At 35.7% G+C, this 19,230-nt stretch overlaps 1 protein-coding gene across 1 annotated transcript in view; it reads right to left on the reverse strand.

Moving 5' to 3' along the window:
- TANC2 (tetratricopeptide repeat, ankyrin repeat and coiled-coil containing 2) overlaps nucleotides 1-19,230 on the reverse strand; it is a 553,793-nt gene that overhangs the window by 363,098 nt on the left and 171,465 nt on the right. The window contains 1 exon segment of the mRNA XM_037807876.1: nucleotides 11,695-11,766. Coding sequence (XP_037663804.1) covers nucleotides 11,695-11,766 — 72 coding nt within the window.

Genomic DNA, 19,230 nt, shown 5'->3' on the forward strand with positions numbered 1-19,230 from the left:
AAATAAATAAATAAATAAATAAATAAATAAATAAAAACAAAGGCTTTTGGAAATGGCTGAGCTCAGAATACTGGAAAACGGCTGTGTCCCAAAAAAGGGGGCACAAAGAACGGGTACCACCACTGGTTGACCGGTGAAACTGAGGGGCTGGGGACTGGCTCTGAAAAGGGGCTTTCTCTCTTTTTCCTTTCTTTTTCTCTCCCATTCTAAGTAGCTCGTTAGAGAAAGCCTCAGGCATTTCCAATTGCCAGCACTGACTGAGGCAAGGGTAGAGTTCAGAAAGTCAGAGAGACAAAGGAGGAACTCAAATGTAGGAGATAATTCCCTAAAGGGTGTATCTTCCCTAAGAAAGGGGTGGGGGGGCAGCTCAAGTGGCTGCCCTCTCTCAGAGAATTCAGACTCCAGGGCCTAGGAGCGGTGGTAAGGGTAGAGGGGGTGGAACAGAGACAACTTAAGCTTGGCTTCTGATACCCTCAGCCCTTGGCCAGGACAGCATCTGCTGAGAATTAAAGGGACCACACCTTTTTACACCAGTGGTGAGCTGCAGGCTGACAAGCGCCACCTGCTGAACAGGAAAGGAAAATCACAGAGTCTAGAGGCCTCATGGAAACTCTGACAACCTACTGGGTCTCATCCTCAAGGAAACTTGATACTGATTACACCATCCTCCTGAGACCTGGGCCTGTCTGTTCTGGAAAAATCTGATTGGGTTAATCAAGGAAACCAGATGCCTAGACAACAAAAAATTATGAGTCACATTATGAAAAACAAAGATATGGCCCAGTCAAAGAAACAAACTTACACTTCAAATCAAATTCAGGAGCTGAAATAACTAATTAAAGAACTTCAAACAAACATGCTAAATCAATTCAAAACTCAAATAAAAGAGTTGAGGGAAGATATGGCAAAAGAGATGAAGGATATAAACAAGACATTGGGCAAGCATAAGGAAGAACTTGAAAGTCTGAAAAAACAATTGGCAGAACTTATGGGAATGAAAGGCACAATACAAGAAATGAAAAACACAATGGAGACATACAACAGCAGATTTGAAGAGGCAGAAAAAAGGATTTGTGAACTGGAGGACAGTCTGAAATCCTACACACAAAAGAACAGATAGGGAAAAGAATGGAAAAATATGAGTGGGGTCTCAGGGAACTGAATGAAAACATGAATTGCAGGAATATATGTGTCATGGATGTCCCAGAAGCAGAAGAGATGGGAAAGGGGGCAGAAACAATAATGGAGGAAATAATCACTGAAAATTTCCCATCTCTTATGACAGGAATAAAATTACAGATCCAAGAAGCGCAGCGTACCTCAAACAGAATAGATCTGAATAGACCTATGCCAAGACACATTAATCAGATTATCAAATGTCAAAGACAAAGAGAGAATTCTGAAAGCGGCAGGAGAAAAACATCACATACAAGGGAAGCTTGATAAGACTATGTGCACGGATTTCCCAGTAGAGACCATGGAGGCAAGAAGGCAGTGGTATGATATATTTAAGATACTGAAAGAGAAAAACTGCCAACCAAGAATTCTATATCTGGCAAAACTGTCCTCCAAAAATGAAGGAGAGTTTAAAATATTCTCAGACAAACAGACACTGAGGCTTGTGAACAAGATACCTGCTCTATAGGAAATACTAAAGGAAGTACTACAGGCAGATAGAAAAAAACAAAAGAGAGAGGTTTGGAGCACAATATTGGGTGATGGTAGCACAATATTGTAAGTATACCAATCAATGATGACTGTGAGTATGGCTGAAAGAGGAAGGTTAGAGGCATGTAGGACAACAGAATGAAAGATAGAGGATAAAGAATAGGACTGTACAACTTAGTGAAACCCAGAGTGGTCAATGATTGTGATTACATGTACAAATAAGTTTTTACATGAGGGAGAACAAATGAATGTCAACTTTGCAAGGTGTTAAAAATGGGGTGGTAATTGGGAAAAAGTACAATCAAAGTAAACTAAAGCCTATAGTAAACAGTAACACTGTAATATGCTTCTATTAATTGTAACAAAGGCAATATATCAAAACTAAATGTCTATAAGAGGGTGATATAAGGGAGGGGTATGGGATTCTTGGTGTTGGTGGTGTTGTCTGACTTTTTTATTGTAGTTTATTTTATTTTTTCTTTTGTTGCCTTTTAGTTGTCATTTTTTTCTTTCTTTTTTTCTTTTTTTACCTCTTCCTCTTTCTTTGTGGAAGAAATGCAAAATTATATACATAGTGGTGGTGAATGCATAACTATGTGATTATAGAGGGAACCACTGATTGCTTACTTAGGATGGAATGTATGATGTGTGAATAAAACCATCTAAAAAATAAACAGAAGGATACAAGTGCTGGAGAAAATGTGGAGAAAGGGTTGTACCTAATCACCGTTGGTGGGAAGTAGAATGGTGCAGCATGGTGGGCAGTGTGGTAGTTCCACAGGAAGCTAAGCATGGGGTTGCCATATGGTTCTGCAACTTAGTTATTGGATATATACTTGGAAGAACTGAAAAGAGGGACATGAATGGACATTTGCACAGTGGGATTTACGGTGTCAGTATGTAGGATTTGCAGAGGATGGAAGTGGCCTAACGGTACACCAACCGATGAACGGAATGGCAGACTGTGGTGTATATATACAATGGAATACTGGGCTGCTATAAGAAGGAGTGAAGTTGTGAGGTGAATGGACACTAAGGACAGTATGTTGAGTGAAATAAACCAGAAATGAAAAGAAAAACATTATAATGTCTCACTAATATGGACTAACTATAATGTGCAAACTCTGAGAATTGAGTCTGAGAGCATAGGTTATCAGGGGAAGGCTTATTGTAAGTGTTCCCAGATTGTAAGCTCTTACAGCACTTACATTGCTTCCTGAGTTGTAATGGCTGTTTTTAAATTCTGAGATGCTGAGCTCTCTGTGTATAACCTGGTCAGTCCCTGGAACTTTGGGTATCTGTGTGACACCTGAGACTCAGAGACAGAGTCTAGTAGCTATGAATGTCAGCATTAACCCATACAGCATATGCTAAAAAGTCTGAAAAAAACAGATCAGACTTCAATTAGAAATACGAATGAAATGGATTTGGTTAGGACTAAGGTAAATCAGACTAAAGGGTAAAAGACGATATTGACGGTGTGTTTAAAACTTCAACTTCTGTGTGAGCCCAAAGGAAGAGCTATATATTAGGTGTGAAATCTATATTTTTTGTAACACACTACATAATTTAACTTGTATGGTCAGTTTATTCAAACAACATAATTTCATGGAACATTGAATAGGGAGTGAAATCTGGTCAGTTTGTACAGGTTAGTGTGAAGACCCAATACATCCCAGAGTAATACAAATAAAAATGTATTTGCCACGCCCCCTTAAGGGACTGAGGGAAAGTATGGAAATATTAAATTTCCCCACCTGGGGAATTAATGATATTCCCACAAGCATTGGGGGCTACCAATTTAGAAGGCCAAGCCCTCGATCTTGGGCATACGGCCCTTATGAAGACTGTTATTGTAAAAGAGAGGCTAAGCCTACTTAAATTTGTACCTGAAAGTCACCCCAGAGAACCTCTTTTGTTGCTCAGATGTGGCCTCTTTCTCTAAGCCCACTCAGCAGGTAAACTCACTACCCTCCTCCCTATGTGGGACATGACTCCCAGGGATGTAAATCTCCCTGACAATGTGGGACATGACTTGTGGGGATGAGCATGGCCCTGGCATCGTGGGATTTCTTGGACCAAAAGGGGGGAAAAATGAAACAAGATAACGTTTCAGTGGCTGAGCGATCTCAGATAGAGTTAAGAGGTCAATCTGGCGGTTATTCTTATGCATTATATAGATATCCCTTCTTAGTTTTTTAGTGTATTGGAATAGCTAGAAGGAAATACCTGAAACTGTTGAACTGCAACCCAGTAGCCTTTATTCTTGAAGATGATTGTAGAACTATATAGCTTACACTGTGTGATCGTGTGGTTGTGAAAACTTTGTGGCTCCCACTCCCTTTATCCAGTGTATGGACAGATGAATTGAAAAATGAGGACAAAAAGTAAATGAATAATAGGGAGAGTTGGGGGGTATGGGATGTTTTGGGTGTTCATTTTTACTTTAACTTTTTTCTTATTCTTTTTTGGGTGTGGTAATGAAAACTGTTCACAATTTGATTGTAGTGATGAATGCACAATTATATAAGGGTACTGTGAACAACTGATTGTACACTGTGGATGACTGTATGGTATGTGAATGTATCTCAGTAAAATTGAATTTAAAAAAGTAGTTAGGAAATTATCTTGTTTTAGAAGGCAGCTTACAGAAATCTCTGATACAAATTCAGGTTGCAAATGCTGGTGAGGTCAGGAGACTCCATAAGAGCATATAAATTACTCAGGGTCTCTAACTAGAATTTTAAACAAAAGCATAGCGATCTAAAGTGAGCTGTGAGGGGTGAAGATACAGGAAGAAAAAGGAATTTTGAATCTGCTTAGGCATTTTATTTTTAAAATTACATTTAAATGATAAAACATCACTATCCATCTGGATAGCCAGTTTTGGTTTCCCTAATTTTGTTTTTGATATACTTAAATTTCCTAAACATTCGAATATCCTAAATACTGATAGTTTAAGCCATCACCTACCTCTCTATCTCCCTTCCTCCTTCTTTCTAACTTTCCTTCCTCCCTCCCCCCTTACTTTTTCTTTCTCTCCTCTCTCTGTCTCTCCCTCACTCTCATCTTTCTTCTCTTCCTCCTCCTCCTCCTCCTAACTATAAGGTGCCTTTCCCTGCTAGGATCAAAACAAAACAAAACAAAAAAAGAACAACACAAGAGCAGTTGTAGCAATTTAACAGCATATTAACTAAATAAAATATAAGTGAATAATGTAAGTACCTATCAGTCCAAAATGATATAAATAACGAATTAATAAATGAAAAAGCTATTCTTTATAGAAGCATGCCAACTAATAAATATAGAAGGAATGATGGAATTAGAAAATCATCAATAGATGCCGAAACCAGTTGGTGAAAGTTTAATGAGGAACAGACTGTTTACATAAAGTTAATTCCCCATAAATCACTTATTAATTACAAAGGGGGAAAACAGTAATTTTACAGTTGAGAAACCTCGCACAAACCACTTTAATCAAGTGAGCAATTTAACAGCATATTAACTAAATAAAATATAAGTGAATAATGTAAGTACCTATCAGTCCAAAATGATATAAATAACGAATTAATAAATGAAAAAGCTATTCTTTATAGCAGCATGCCAACTAATAAATATAGAAGGAATGATGGAATTAGAAAATCATCAATAGATGCCGAAACCAGTTGGTGAAAGTTTAATGAGGAACAGAATGTTTACATAAAGTTAATTCCCCATAAATCACTTATTAATTACAAAGGGGGAAAACAGTAATTTTACAGTTGAGAAACCTCGCACAAACCACTTTAATCAAGTGATTACAGTTAACTTCACCAATAGTGGGACAAACTGACATTATATACCTCCTAATACGATATATTGAGAAGGACTCAACATCACTTCTGTGATATTCCTACCAAAAATGCATAAGCTGAATCTATTCATGAAAAAATATCAGACAAATGCAAATAGAGGGATATCATAAAATAAAAATCTAGCCTGAACTCTATACAAAAAAGTCAATATGGAGAAAGGCAGAGAAAGGCTGAGAAACTGTTCCAGATTAAGAGACCAAGAAGCAGAACAACTAAACACAGTGTGTGAATCTAGGCTGGATCCTTGACTGAGATAAAAAACATATGAGGATATTATTGGAACAAGTGATGAAATTTGAATATGGAACTTAGATTAGATAATACTATTGTAACAATGTTAAATTTCCTAATTTCAATTGTATTGTGATTACAAGAAAATGTTCTTGTTTTTAGGAAATACACACTGAATAATTTAGGAGTAAAAGGTCACCTTGTCATCAACTTACTTTCAAATAGATCAGAAAAAATATAAACATTACATAAATATAGATAAAGTGAAAGAGAGAAAAGGGGGAGAAGAGGGAAGGAATAATAAAGCAGTTGGGATCAAAATTGCAAAAAAATATATTGGTATATTTGAAAAAAAGAATTTGGCACTCCCTTGTTCTAATCTTGCAACTTTCCTATAAAATTGAATTACATCAAAATAAAAGGTTCTCCTGTTATATCATTTTTGACTTCTGGGTTAAGCCTTACGTTATCATGATGCACTTTTATAGCTGTTCTTGTTATTGTTTTAACATTGTTGGGACTGTTCGGTAATACTTTTTCTGAAGTTTTCAACATATGTTTATAAATAAAACCAGTTTAAACTTTCACTTTCTCATTTTATACTAAATATGTTAGTTTTATAAAGTAAATCAAGGAATTTACTTTCTTTTTCTATTGTATGGAAAAATTAACACAAGATAGGGATTACCTGTTCCTTCAAGTGTTTGGTAGCCCAAAAAGTAAAATCATCATAGCTTTGAAGGCTTTTGTTTCATTTGAAAGGGGTCAGGTTTTTAACTGCTGATTCAATTTATTTAATGTAATGGGTAATTTTAGATTTCTATTTCTTCTTCAGTCAGTTTTGGTGGACTATTAATTTATAGTTTATCATACATCTAGAAATTTTCTACTTGGTAAAATTTCAAATTGACTAGCATAAAATTGTTGATATTATTTTCTTATGATTAAAAAAACTTTATTGAATCTACACTTATGTCTAGTTTATCATTCCTAAAATTATTTGTATTTGCTCTATTTTTCTTAATATAACTAGAAGTTCCTCTATTGAATTAAGATTTGGGTCTTATCGAGGCTCTATTTTCTACTTTATTAATTTCTTATTTTTTATTATATCTTTCCCTCTGTTTTCATGGTTTTTCTCATTATTTTCCTAAGTTCTTCAGTTATATGCTTAGCTTACAAATGTTCAGTCTTTCTTCTTTACTAATTTAAGTATTTAGTTTATCAATTTCCATTTAATTGTGCATTCCACACAAAAAGTACATGATATTTTCATTATCACTCAACTCTAATTTCTATCATGATTTCTTCCTGGATTAATAACTTATTTAGAAGTCTATCTTTCTAATTTCCAAATGCATAGAGTATTTTTGGTTATTTTTATTATTTATTTCTCATTTGATTAAATTATTACATTTTTGTTCCTTACAAAAATCCCATATGGTACTTACATATTTCTATTTCCATTCTTTCCAAGTATTCTTAAATTTTAACATTTGAATACGCCTTTACAAAGTCTAAAATTAATGTCTAAACCCTTTTCAAACCCCTCTTCCTCACATGTAATTTTGTGTATTTTACTTTCTTTTTTTACTCCCAAATTAGTCAATATTACTATTTTTGTTTTATAAAGCAAATAATTGTTTAGATTAATCTACATCTTTGCCAATTTTCTGCCTATTATTGCTTCTTGCCTCCCATTCCTTTCTTCTGGTTAGAAAGCCTTCTTCCTGAAGACCACCTTTTAGCAGTTTTTTCAGCAAAGATCCAGATGTTGTAAATTTTCTCAATTTTTCTAATTTTGTAAAATATATATATAATTTCACTTTTGCTCTTGAATGATCCTTTGAGCACAAAATTCAAAGTTTACTATTATTTTCTCTTAACACTGATAATTTTATTCCATTGTCTATGACTTCCCTGTTGTTGAGCATCAGCTGTCAATATTAATGCTAACCTACATAGGTAATCTGTCTTTCCTCTCTGGCAGCTTTTAAGATATTCTAAATTATTGGACTTGTTCAGTTTTTCTGCATGTTTAGGTGTGGAATTATTTTTGTTCCTCCTTCTCAGAGCTTGCTGGGCTACTTAAATCTGACAACATGTCTCACAAAACTTGAAAATTCTCAACCATTACCTCCTTGAATACTGTTTCTTCTCCATTCTCCTGTCTCTTTCTGGGACTCCTATATTATTTACATTTGCCTGTTCTGACCTTTACATGAATGAAATAATGCAAAATACTTTTGTAACTTCTTTCTTTTTTCACTCAATGTTTTTGTAGTTCAGCTATGTTAATGCATGTGGCCATAATTCATTCATTCATCTGCTGTATACCATTCCAATGACTGAATAAACCCAGCATTTGTTCACCCTACTGTTCAATGAACATTTCAGCTGCTTCTGGTTTCTGGGTATTATGAAAAATGGAGCTACTAATGTATTTTAAATTTCCCCTGTTGCACATGTGCAAGAGTCTCTTTTGGATATATGTGGAAGTAATGTTGTTGGGTTATAGGGTCCAGTTTTGAGTAAAACGCCAAATTATTTTCCAAAGGAGCAATGTGTAAGAGCTCCTGGTAATCCATATTCTGCCTAAAACTTGTACTGTTGAATTTCTTAATTTTTGCCAATTTGGTGGGTTTAAAATGGTATCTCAGAGTGGTCTTAATTTGTAATTTTCTAATTATTAATGAGACTGGGTACCCTTATCTTATGTATATTGGCATCTGTGTCTCCTTCTTTGTAAAATACATGTTCATATTTTTTGGTCATTTTTCTACTGCTACTACCATATCTTCTGATCCACATATTTTAAGTTTCTTTCAGGGGTTGGCTTTCCTCCTCGCCCCCCACCCCACCCCATAAAGGGCCAGTCTGTAAATGTTAGGCTTTGCAGGCCACATATGATTTCTATCACATATCCTTCTTCTTTAAATATGTGAAAATCATTCTTGGCTTTATGGCCAAACCAACATGGGCCTCCAGACATGTCTATCCTGTTAGTTCCTAAACATAATGCTCCAAATCAAATAGACAATTAAAATATTTGTATTATACAATGGCGTAAAAGGATAAGGTTGTTCACTACTGGAGGTAGCTACCCCCAAAGCTAAGGGATTATTCTTTTAACATCTTCTTTCCTACACATTTTTGTTTTTCCTGGAGTTAAAAAACCTCTTGTTTTTTTCTGTGTGGTTTTCTTGCTTATTTTATCATGAATTCGACCCTATGTTCTTTTCCAGTTGCCTAAAACTTTTCTAAAGATAATTAAATGTATCAGGTTTCCGTCAATCTCATTCTCCTGAAGAAGACCCTTCTAGAGTCTTCTACATTACTCCAATCTGAACTGTTTGCCCTCCTTCCCTATTTTTCATTGTCATCCTGGAGATTCCTTTACCTTTGACCATTGTGGAATTTCCTATTTCCTGTAATCCATTCTTTCTTTTATTTGGCTGACTTTCTCATTTTGATGGATCACATCCTCCAACAGATTCCTGAGAAAGGGTACAAGGCAGGCAAAATTTTTGAGAACTTATATGTCTTAAAACATTTTATTTTATTCTTATATTTGATTAGTAGCTTGAATGCATTTGGAATTCTAGGATTGAAACTAGTTCCCTTCAGAATTTTGATAGTGCTCCATTTCCCACTCAGTTTCTAATGCTACCACTGAGAAGTCAAAAGTCAATTGATTCCTGTTACTTCATATATTACAAGTTTTTTTCCTCTCTGGAAGCATGAAAGATTTTCTGCTTGGCCCCAGTGATTTGAAAGTTCACCACAATGTGCCTTAGTTTGCATCAATTTTTATCCATTGTGCTGAACACTCTGTATGCCCTTCCAATTAGGAAATTCAAGCTCTTTAGTTCAAGAAAATTCTCTTCAATCACTACGTTATAATGATTATGTCTTCACCATTTTCTCTGTTCTTTCTTTGAGAACTAATGTTGTTTAAATATTGAAATTCTTGGACTGGTCCTAAAGTTTAATTGACACTTATGGCTTGTTTTCTATATCATTGTCCTTTTGCTCTACTTTCCCAGAGATTCTTTCAACATGAATTTCCAATACTTCTATTGAGCTTTTGATTTCTGTATCAGAATTTTAATATATAAGGGCCTTGTAAAAATACCAGAATGTTACACTTTTATAATACCTTCTACTTGTATCATGGCTGTATTATTTTATCTTATTTCTCTGAGTATATTAATGATGTTTCTTTTACTGTCCTCTGCAAAATTTATTTTCTCTCCAAGTTGCTTTATTCTGTTTATTTTAATTTTGATCTTAGAGGGTTTTCTCAAATATCTAGTAATATTTGGTTGGATGCTCATATTTAACAATAGAAGACCAAATAGTTGACTGGGAACTTTGATACACGAATGGGGCTTGTCAACTGTGAGCTTCATCATGGAGTGATCTAACTGGGATGGTTATTGAAAGGATTTCTGTTGACTATCTTTGTGTGTTTTTCTCTTTGGTCAAATTTCTCAGAGAAGACTTTTCCAACCTCCCACTTGGAATATGAAGGCCTAACTACTAGCATTCTGGGAGCCCAATAGGATCAAGATTGCTGGGTCCCAATGCCCCTGTTTCCAGCACAGGACATCTGCCCTCAACAATGCCTGTGTCTCCTAGTCCAGAGTCTGTTTTCCCTCTCTCCCCAAAATAAACTCTTCAGCTTTTGCAGACATTAGGGCTGGGGAGTTGGAAACTTGCCCAGCTAACTAGTTAGCCAGTTTTGAGGAGGGAGCCAGGGGAATAAAATTGCTTCGTCAAGTGACTTTTAACCAATTCTCCTTTTACCTCCACTTCCAGATGCTGCCGTTCTTGAGATTTTTGAGGCTTCTGGAGAGTAAATCAGGTATTTTATTACTTTTCTCTGCTACTTAGTTTAGGAATAAGTTCTTAATTATCCATATACTTCCCAATTTCTAAAATTCTGTTGCTGTTGTCTCCTTTCCCAATACCCCATTGTGGGTTTCTGGAAAGAGCCAAAGTAGAAGTACATTTCATCCCATCTCTTTACTTCTAATAACACTTTTTCTCATTCATTTTAACTCATTACAGAAGGCTTTGTTTTATGTGTAAGTAAAGATTCTCTTAACATCCAAATTTAGTTATGAATGTCTGATACTTAATAACTCATAATATAATAATTTTATGAAATTATATAATAATAATATAAAATAAATTGTAAATTTTATCAATTCAGGCTCTCAATGCTCATTCTCTTACAGATCCCTTCATTAATTCAACAATGTTTATTTAGCAGCTTTATATATCAGAGACTTATTCATGGCACTGGGAATCAGCAGTGAACAAAACAGACAAAAACCTTTGCTATCATGGAACATTCATTCTCAATCTAATGTTGAACAGAGAAAATTTTTTAAATGAATATATAGGGTTAATTGCTATAAATAAAAAGAAATGCAACCTTTAAAAAAAGTTCTGTTGGTGTATATTGTACACAATCTGTGTGCTTCTGGCGATGAATATAAACTTTTTCTTTGTTAAAAAAAAAGAAATGCAAGGGTAGTGGTCAACGAATATTAAAGAGGTTACTTAAGAAAGGGCTATTTGAAGAGTCCATTGGTTTCAAATGTTTTTATATAGTTTTAAAGCTGTTACTTCAAAAAACCAGTAAGATGTCTATGATGATGATTTTTAAATAGATAAGAAAATAAGTAAGAAGTTGCTAAAATAAGCCAGCAAATACCTGTTTTTTTTTTGAGAGAGAGAGAGAGAGAGAGAGAGAGAGAGAGAGAAAGCTAAGACAAGAAATATTGTATTAAGGAAACCAAAAATGCCAGCAAAGGTCAGTATACAGCTGAAAATTTACTTCTGGTTACTTTCTAAAGGTGGTATCTAGACATAAACCATAATGCTCCAGAATTATGGCACTATTTTAAATTTTCAAGTATCTTTAACTTACCTTGCCCAGAGCGGCTTTGGCGAGACTCTACACTTGACTGTCTTCGATCCAGTGGTTCCTCGCTTCCTCCGTCTGCATAAAAACAAAAAGAACAGAAGCGAAAAGATAAAGAGATTGCTGTAATACCTTCTCTGGTGCCATTTACATCTTAAAAAACAGCAATCAAAAGTAAAAATCAGGTGACATCATCAACATGGCTATGTAAAACATCACTGGAAAAAAACATCCGTAGAAATTCAGAGGAAAAAAAGGGCAATTCTCACTTGCTTAGTACTCTGGAGGAAGGTAGTGATTGGAGAAGGACTCCACAAATGTTGAATTGAAGAAAGAGAAAAATACCAGGTAAGAAACTTCCTCAACATGATAAAGGGCATATATGAAAAACCTACAGCTAATGTCGTACTCAATGGTGAGAGACTGAAAGCTTTCCCTTTTTATTATAGGGAATGAGACAAGGATGCCCACTGTCACCACTGTTATAAAACATTGTGCTAAAAGTTCTAGCTAGAGCAGTTAGGCAAGAATAGGAAATAAGAGGTATCCAAATCAAAAACGAAGAAGTAAAATTTTCACTGTTTTCAGACAGTATGATCTATATTTGAAAGTCCTGAAAAAACTACAACAAAGCTACTAGAGCTACTAAACGAGTTCAGCAAATTGGCAGGATACAAGATAAACATGCAAAAATCAGTGGTATTTCTATACACTAGTAATGACCTACCCAAGGAGGAAATCAAGAATAAAATTTCATTTACAATAGCAACTAAAAGAATCAAATACCTAGTAATAAATTTAACCAAGCATGTAAAGGATCAAGAATATATTGCTAAAAGAAATCAAAGAAGACCTAAATAAATGGAAGGACATTCTTTGTTCATGGATTGGAAGGCTAAATGTCATTAATATGTCAATTCTACCCATACTGATCCACAGATTCAATGAATACCAATCACCATTCCAACAACCTACTTTACAAGAAATGTAAAATTGAATTATCAAATTTATTCAGAAGGATAAGGGGCCTAAAATAGCCAAAAACATCTTGAAAAAGAAGAATGAAGTGGGAGAATTCATGCTCCCTAACTTTAAAGCATATTATAAAGCCACAGTGGTCAAAACAGCATGGTACTGGCATAAAGACAGACACTGATCAATAGAATCAAATTGAGAGTTCAGAAATAGATTCTCAGATCCATGGTCAATTGATTTTTGATAAGGCTTCCAAGTTCATGCAACTGGAACAGAACAGTCTCTTCAATAAATGGTGCTGGGAGAACTGGATATCCATATGCAAAAGAATGAACAAGGACCCCTATCTCACATGCTACACAAAAAATTAACTCAAAATGGATCACAGATCTCTATTTAAGAGATAGTAATCTAAAACTCCTAGAAGAAAATGTAGGGACGCAGTCTTAAGATCTAGTGATAGGTGGTAGTTTCTAAGACTTTACACCCAAAGCACAAGCAATGAAAGAAAAAACAGATAAATGGGACCCCCTCAAAACTGAATACTTCTGTGCTTCAAAGGATTTTTTTGGAAAGCTAAAAAGACAGTTGATACCCAGAATATATAAAGAAATTCTACAACTCAATAATAAAAAGACAACCCAATTAAAAAATGAGTAACATTTTCCCTAAGAGGAAATACAAACGGCTAAAAAGCACATGAAACGATGCTCATCTTCACTAGCTGTTAGGGAAATGCAAATCAAAACCACAATGAGATACCATCTCACACCTACCAGAATGGCTGCTATTAAACCAACTGGAAACTACAAGTGTTGGAGAGGATGTGAAGAAATAGGAACACTTATTCACTGCCGGTGGGAATGTAAAATGGTACAGCCAATATGGAAGACAGTTTGGTGGTTCTTTAGAAAGCTACACATAGAGTTGCCTTATGATCTGGCAATCCCACTACTAGGTATTTACACTGAAGAACTGAAAGCAGGGACTCAAACAGACATTTGCACAGTGATATTCATAGCAGCATTATTCACAATTGCCAAAAAATGGAAACAACCCAAGTGTCCATCAATCGATGAATGGATAAACAAAATGTGGTATATATATATATACGATGGAATATTATTCAGCAGTAAGAAGGAATGAAGTCCTAAAGCATGTGACAACAAGGAAGAACTTTGAGGACATTATGTTAAGTGAAATAAGTCAGACACAAAAGGACAAACATTACAGGATCTCACTAATATGAACTAAATTATAATATGTATACTCACAGACATAAAATCTAGAATATAGATTACCAGAATACAGAATGAGGATGAAGGATTTTTCACTAGGTTGACCTTAAACATTTGAAAATGGATAGAGGAATGGTAGCACATTATTGTGAGTATAATTGACAGTGCTGATTTGTGTGTGAAATGTGGTTGTCAGGGGAAGTTTAGAGTCTGTATTTCACTAGAAGAAAAGCTAGAAATTGAAACATGGGACTGTATAACACAGTGAATCTTGTGGTGGATGATTACTGTGACTACCAGTACAAATATTAAAAAGTAATTTCATGAATTAGAACAAATGTATGCCACTATTACAAGGAGTTAAAAATAGAGTGGTATATGGGAAAAAATGCACCTGTTGCAAACTACGGACTATTGTTAGTAATATTTTAATATTCTTTCATCCACAGTAACAAATGTACCACACCAGTGCTAGGGGTTAATAACAGGGGGGATAAAGGGCACGGGCTATTTGTTTTTGGAGTAATGAAAATGTTCTAAGATTAACTGTGGTGATGAATACACAACTATGTGTTGATACTGTGAGCCATTGACTATATACTTTGGATAGACTGTATGGTGTGTGACTATATCTCAATAAAATTGCATTAAAAAGAAAAGGTAAAAAATTAAAATTAAAATTAAATTTTAAAAAGTAAATATGGTTTTATAGTGTCCCCCCCCCAAAAAAAAAAACAGATGAAAGCATCCAACAGTCCTACTATATCACTTGTTTTTATTTCTTATAATCTCAATCTCTGAAATACTTGAAGATTTTCCTATATAAACTAATAGTTCTTACCCTTACCTTAGTGCAGATGGTTTATAGTCTCTGCCAAGACTCCTTCACTATATACACATACACTCCACTTTGCATACAATGAAGGAACTTTGACTATGACGTTCTTTCTCCAAATTCCAGTTTAGAAGCCCTGATATAAAGCAATGTCTAAATAAATTACAGTTGCTTCTTAGTCTACATATGTCAAATAATCCCTAGGACTGTATGTTTTACCATAGTAAAAATTACATTCACACATTTTATAAGAGATAACAATGAAAAGATAAGTCATTTAAATCTACACATTTTCATTTTTAGTAAGCAAGAGAAAGTACACTCCCTCATGCTCTTAAGAAAAACTACAACAAATTTGAACGTATAATAAATAATTCCTTCAAATTAATTAAATAGAAACAGAAAAATTACTCATCATAAATAAGTCCATCAAAATAGGCACAGTAAAACATAAATCAATAGATTAGGAAATGCAAAGGATATCTAAGATAAAAAATGAGACTAAATCAAGCCAAAGTTTTAGCATAGGGGCCTATCTGTCCATAAAATTATCAAATTAAAACTGCATTAAAGCATCAAAAATATACTTTGTCCCTTCCTTTTGTACAACCACTTGGCTTATTTTTTAACTTGAGAGGAAAAGTAAATGGTAGCTAGAAGCAGGTTTAATGACTATTCTTGTCCCGTCATGTACTTATACTACTGATTATTCTTTTTCATAAAGCTCCTGTTAGCATTTATTGCTTTTTAAACACATAGCCCTTTTTTGAACTCGTTATTGGTACAAAGTTTCTTTTTAAGTAAACTTACCATATATAAGACGTGGCAATAATTAAATCCATTTATATATATCATATATATCAAGCACTCTTCTCTATTTTGTTGATATTCTTATCTATTTTGTAGAGACTGTTAAACTAGTAATTACAGTAGCATTCAATCAATTCCAAATATATAATGACAATACAAAATAGTAAATAATTTGGCAGAAAACATTCATATCTCTGAACTCCAGTATAACCACAGCTGGGAAACACCCTAAAAATCTATAGATTACCTGGAAGTAATTTAATTAGCCAGATTCTTAAAATAGTTTACTATACAGAAAGACACTCAAAGTGTGTAAATTTTTGTCCTACTGTGCAAACACTTTTTTAATACAGATCAGTTTATATATTATTTTGATTCTGCTGTTACGATATAAGTTACTACATCTGAATAAAAATAGACATGTTAACAAAATAAGATGGTATTTAAAATACAGATGTAAGAAATTTTCCTTTGATATACGGGGAAAAAATCAAAACAAAATTCTACCTATGCATTATCTTTCCTGCAATGATTTGCCTCTGTTGAAATTAACAAATTATTAAATTTTTCAAAGAAAATGTTATTGTTTCTAATCCTTCCTAGCTGTACTTCAAATTCTCAAGTAAATAATTCCATAAACTATTTGGATTCTCTTTATAAATCAATATTGCAAGGGAGCCAATTCAAAGTTACTTTTTAGATTTTTAATGCCCCTCCCCAAGAATTCTCCCACCTTACTCTCTTGTTAATTAGCACTTAAATGAAACAAAAAATGTTAGTGTTCTGTTCTTTCCAATATGTATTTAAGAACAGAGAGAAAGGCTGCCAACAATTACTGACTCCTTAGTATCTGCAAGGCATTTAACATAGCTTATCAAAGTCCTATGAAGTAAAGCCCCATTCTACAGATGAGGACAGTGAAACTAACTGGGACAAGCAACAAAACTAGTGAAAGTGAAACTAGATTTTAACCTAAGGCTGTTTGATACTGTTACTTTTCTAATACTAACTTCTACCCAAATTTTCTTTATTAAATATTTGTTGAGTTTACTATTATGTTCCCATCTCATTCTTTTCTCTAAAAAAATGTGCTGAAAGAGCACTGTTTAGTAATTGTGGCAATTATTCCTTTCACAATAGAGGCTTTCTAAAAAAATAGGTTATGAGAATTTTTGAGTCTTCCGATATAAATCCAGTCTTCCCATTTATTTCAAATATAACATCAAAAGACGTATCCACTAAAGAAACATACTTGCTCCCAAAGCCAAGTTTGGACTTTCTAATCTTTCTACTCAAAAATAAGTTTCCAAGTGCTCATTTTGGCAATGAACTAGCCACAACCAAAATAATCTTGAAGTACCTCATTACAAATTTTGCAACACTGTGCCAGCCATGTGCTTTAACACCCCCACCACCTCCTCAGGCCTATAATACTGCTCCTACTAATGGATACCATTACTTAAGAAATGTATATACAATGGGAAGAAAATTTAGGATTTGAGATTATGTATTTCCTGTGCTTGCGTAACTAAAGCCCTCAATCTGCAGCTGTGAATCAAAAAAACTGCAATCTTAAGAAAGATGCTATCGAAGGAGGCGGGGTAAGATGGCGGACTGGTGAGCTGTATGTTTTAGTTACTCCTCCAGGAAAGTAGGTAGAAAGCCAGGAAATGCGTGGACTGGACACCACAGAGCAATCTGACTTTGGGCATACTTCATAACAACACTCATGAAAACGTGGAACTGCTGAGATCAGCGAAATCTGTAAGTTTTTGTGGCCAGGGGACCCGCACCCCTCCCTGCCAGGCTCAGTCCCATGGGAGGAGGGGCTGTCAGCTCCCGGAAGGAGAAGGGAGAACTGCAGTGGCAGCCCTTATCGGAAACTCATTCTACTAATCCAAACTCCAACCACAGATAGACTGAGACCAGACACCAGAGAATCTGAGAGCAGCCAGCCCAGCAGAGAGGAGACAGGCATAGAAAAAAACAACACGAAAAACTCCAAAATAAAAGCGGAGGATTTTTGGAGTTCTGGTGAACATAGAAAGGGGAAGGGCAGAGCTCAGGCCCTGAGGCTCATATGCAAATCCCGAAGAAAAGCTGATCTCTCTGCCCTGTGGACCTTTCCTTAATGGCCCTAATTGCTTTGTCTCTTAGCATTTCAATAACCCATTAGATCTCTGAGGAGGGCCCTTTTTTTAAATCCTTTTTTCTTTTTCTAAAACAATTACTCTAAGAAGCCCAATACAGAAAGCTTCAAAGACTTGCAATTTGGGCAGGTCAAGACAAGAGCAGAACTAAGAGAGCTCTGAGACAAAAGGCAATAATCCAGTGGCTGAGAAAATTCACTAAACACCACAACTTCCCAAGAAAAGGGGGGTGTCTGCTCACAGCCATCATCCTGGTGGACAGGAAACACTCCTGCCCGTCGCCAGCCCCATAGCCCAGAGCTGCCCCAGACAACCCAGTGTGATGGAAGTGCTTCACATAACAGGCACACACCACAAAACTGGGCGTGGACATTAGCCTTCCCTGCAACCTCAGCTGATTGTCCCAGAGTTGGGAAGGTGGAGCAGTGTGAATTGACAAAGCCCCATTCAGCCATCATTTCAGCAGACTGGGAGCCTCCCTACACAGCCCAGCAGCCCAGAACTGCCCTGGGGGGACGGCACTCACCTGTGACATAGCACAGTCATCCCTCAACAGAGGACCCGGGGTGCACAGCCTGGAAGAGGGGCCCACTTGCAAGTCTCAGGAGCTATACGCCAATACCAAGGACTTGTGGGTCAGTGGCAGAGACAAACTGTGGCAGGACTGAACTGAAGGATTAGACTATTGCAGCAGCTTTAAAACTCTAGGATCACCAGGAAGATTTGATTGTTAGAGCCGCCCCCCCCCTCCCTGACTGCCCAGAAACATGCCCCATACACAGGGCAGGCAACACCAACTATACACGCAAGCTTGGTACACCAATTGGACCCTACAAGACTGACTCCCCCACTCACCAAAAAGGCTGAGCAGGGGAGAACTGGCTTGTGGAGAACAGGTGGCTCGTGGACGCCACCTGCTGTTTAGTTAGAGAAAGTGTACTCCACGAAGCTGCAGATCTGATAAATTAGAGACAAGGACTTCAATTGGTCTACAAATCCTAAAAGAACCCTATCAAGTTAAGCAAATGCCAAGAGGCCAAAAACAACAGAAAATTATAAAGCATATGAAAAAACCAGACGATATGGATAACCCAAGCCCAAGCACCCAAATCAAAAGATCAGAAGAGACACAGTACCTAGAGCAGCTACTCAAAGAACTAAAGATGAACAATGAGACCATAGTACGGGATACAAAGGATATCAAGAAGACCCTAGAAGAGCATAAAGAAGACATTGCAAGACTAAATAAAAAAATGGATGATCTTATGGAAATTAAAGAAACTGTTGACCAAATTAAAAAGATTCTGGACACTCATAGTACAAGACTAGAGGAAGTTGAACAACGAATCAGTGACCTGGAAGATGACAGAATGGAAAATGAAAGCATAAAAGAAAGAATGGGGAAAAAAATTGAAAAAATCGAAATGGACCTCAGGGATATGATAGATAATATGAAACGTCCAAATATAAGACTCATTGCTGTCCCAGAAGGGGAAGAAAAGGGTAAAGGTCTAGGAAGAGTATTCAAAGAAAT

Source organism: Choloepus didactylus, chromosome 18, assembly GCF_015220235.1.
Source record: "Choloepus didactylus isolate mChoDid1 chromosome 18, mChoDid1.pri, whole genome shotgun sequence".
In the NCBI taxonomy this organism is placed as follows: domain Eukaryota; kingdom Metazoa; phylum Chordata; class Mammalia; order Pilosa; family Megalonychidae; genus Choloepus; species Choloepus didactylus.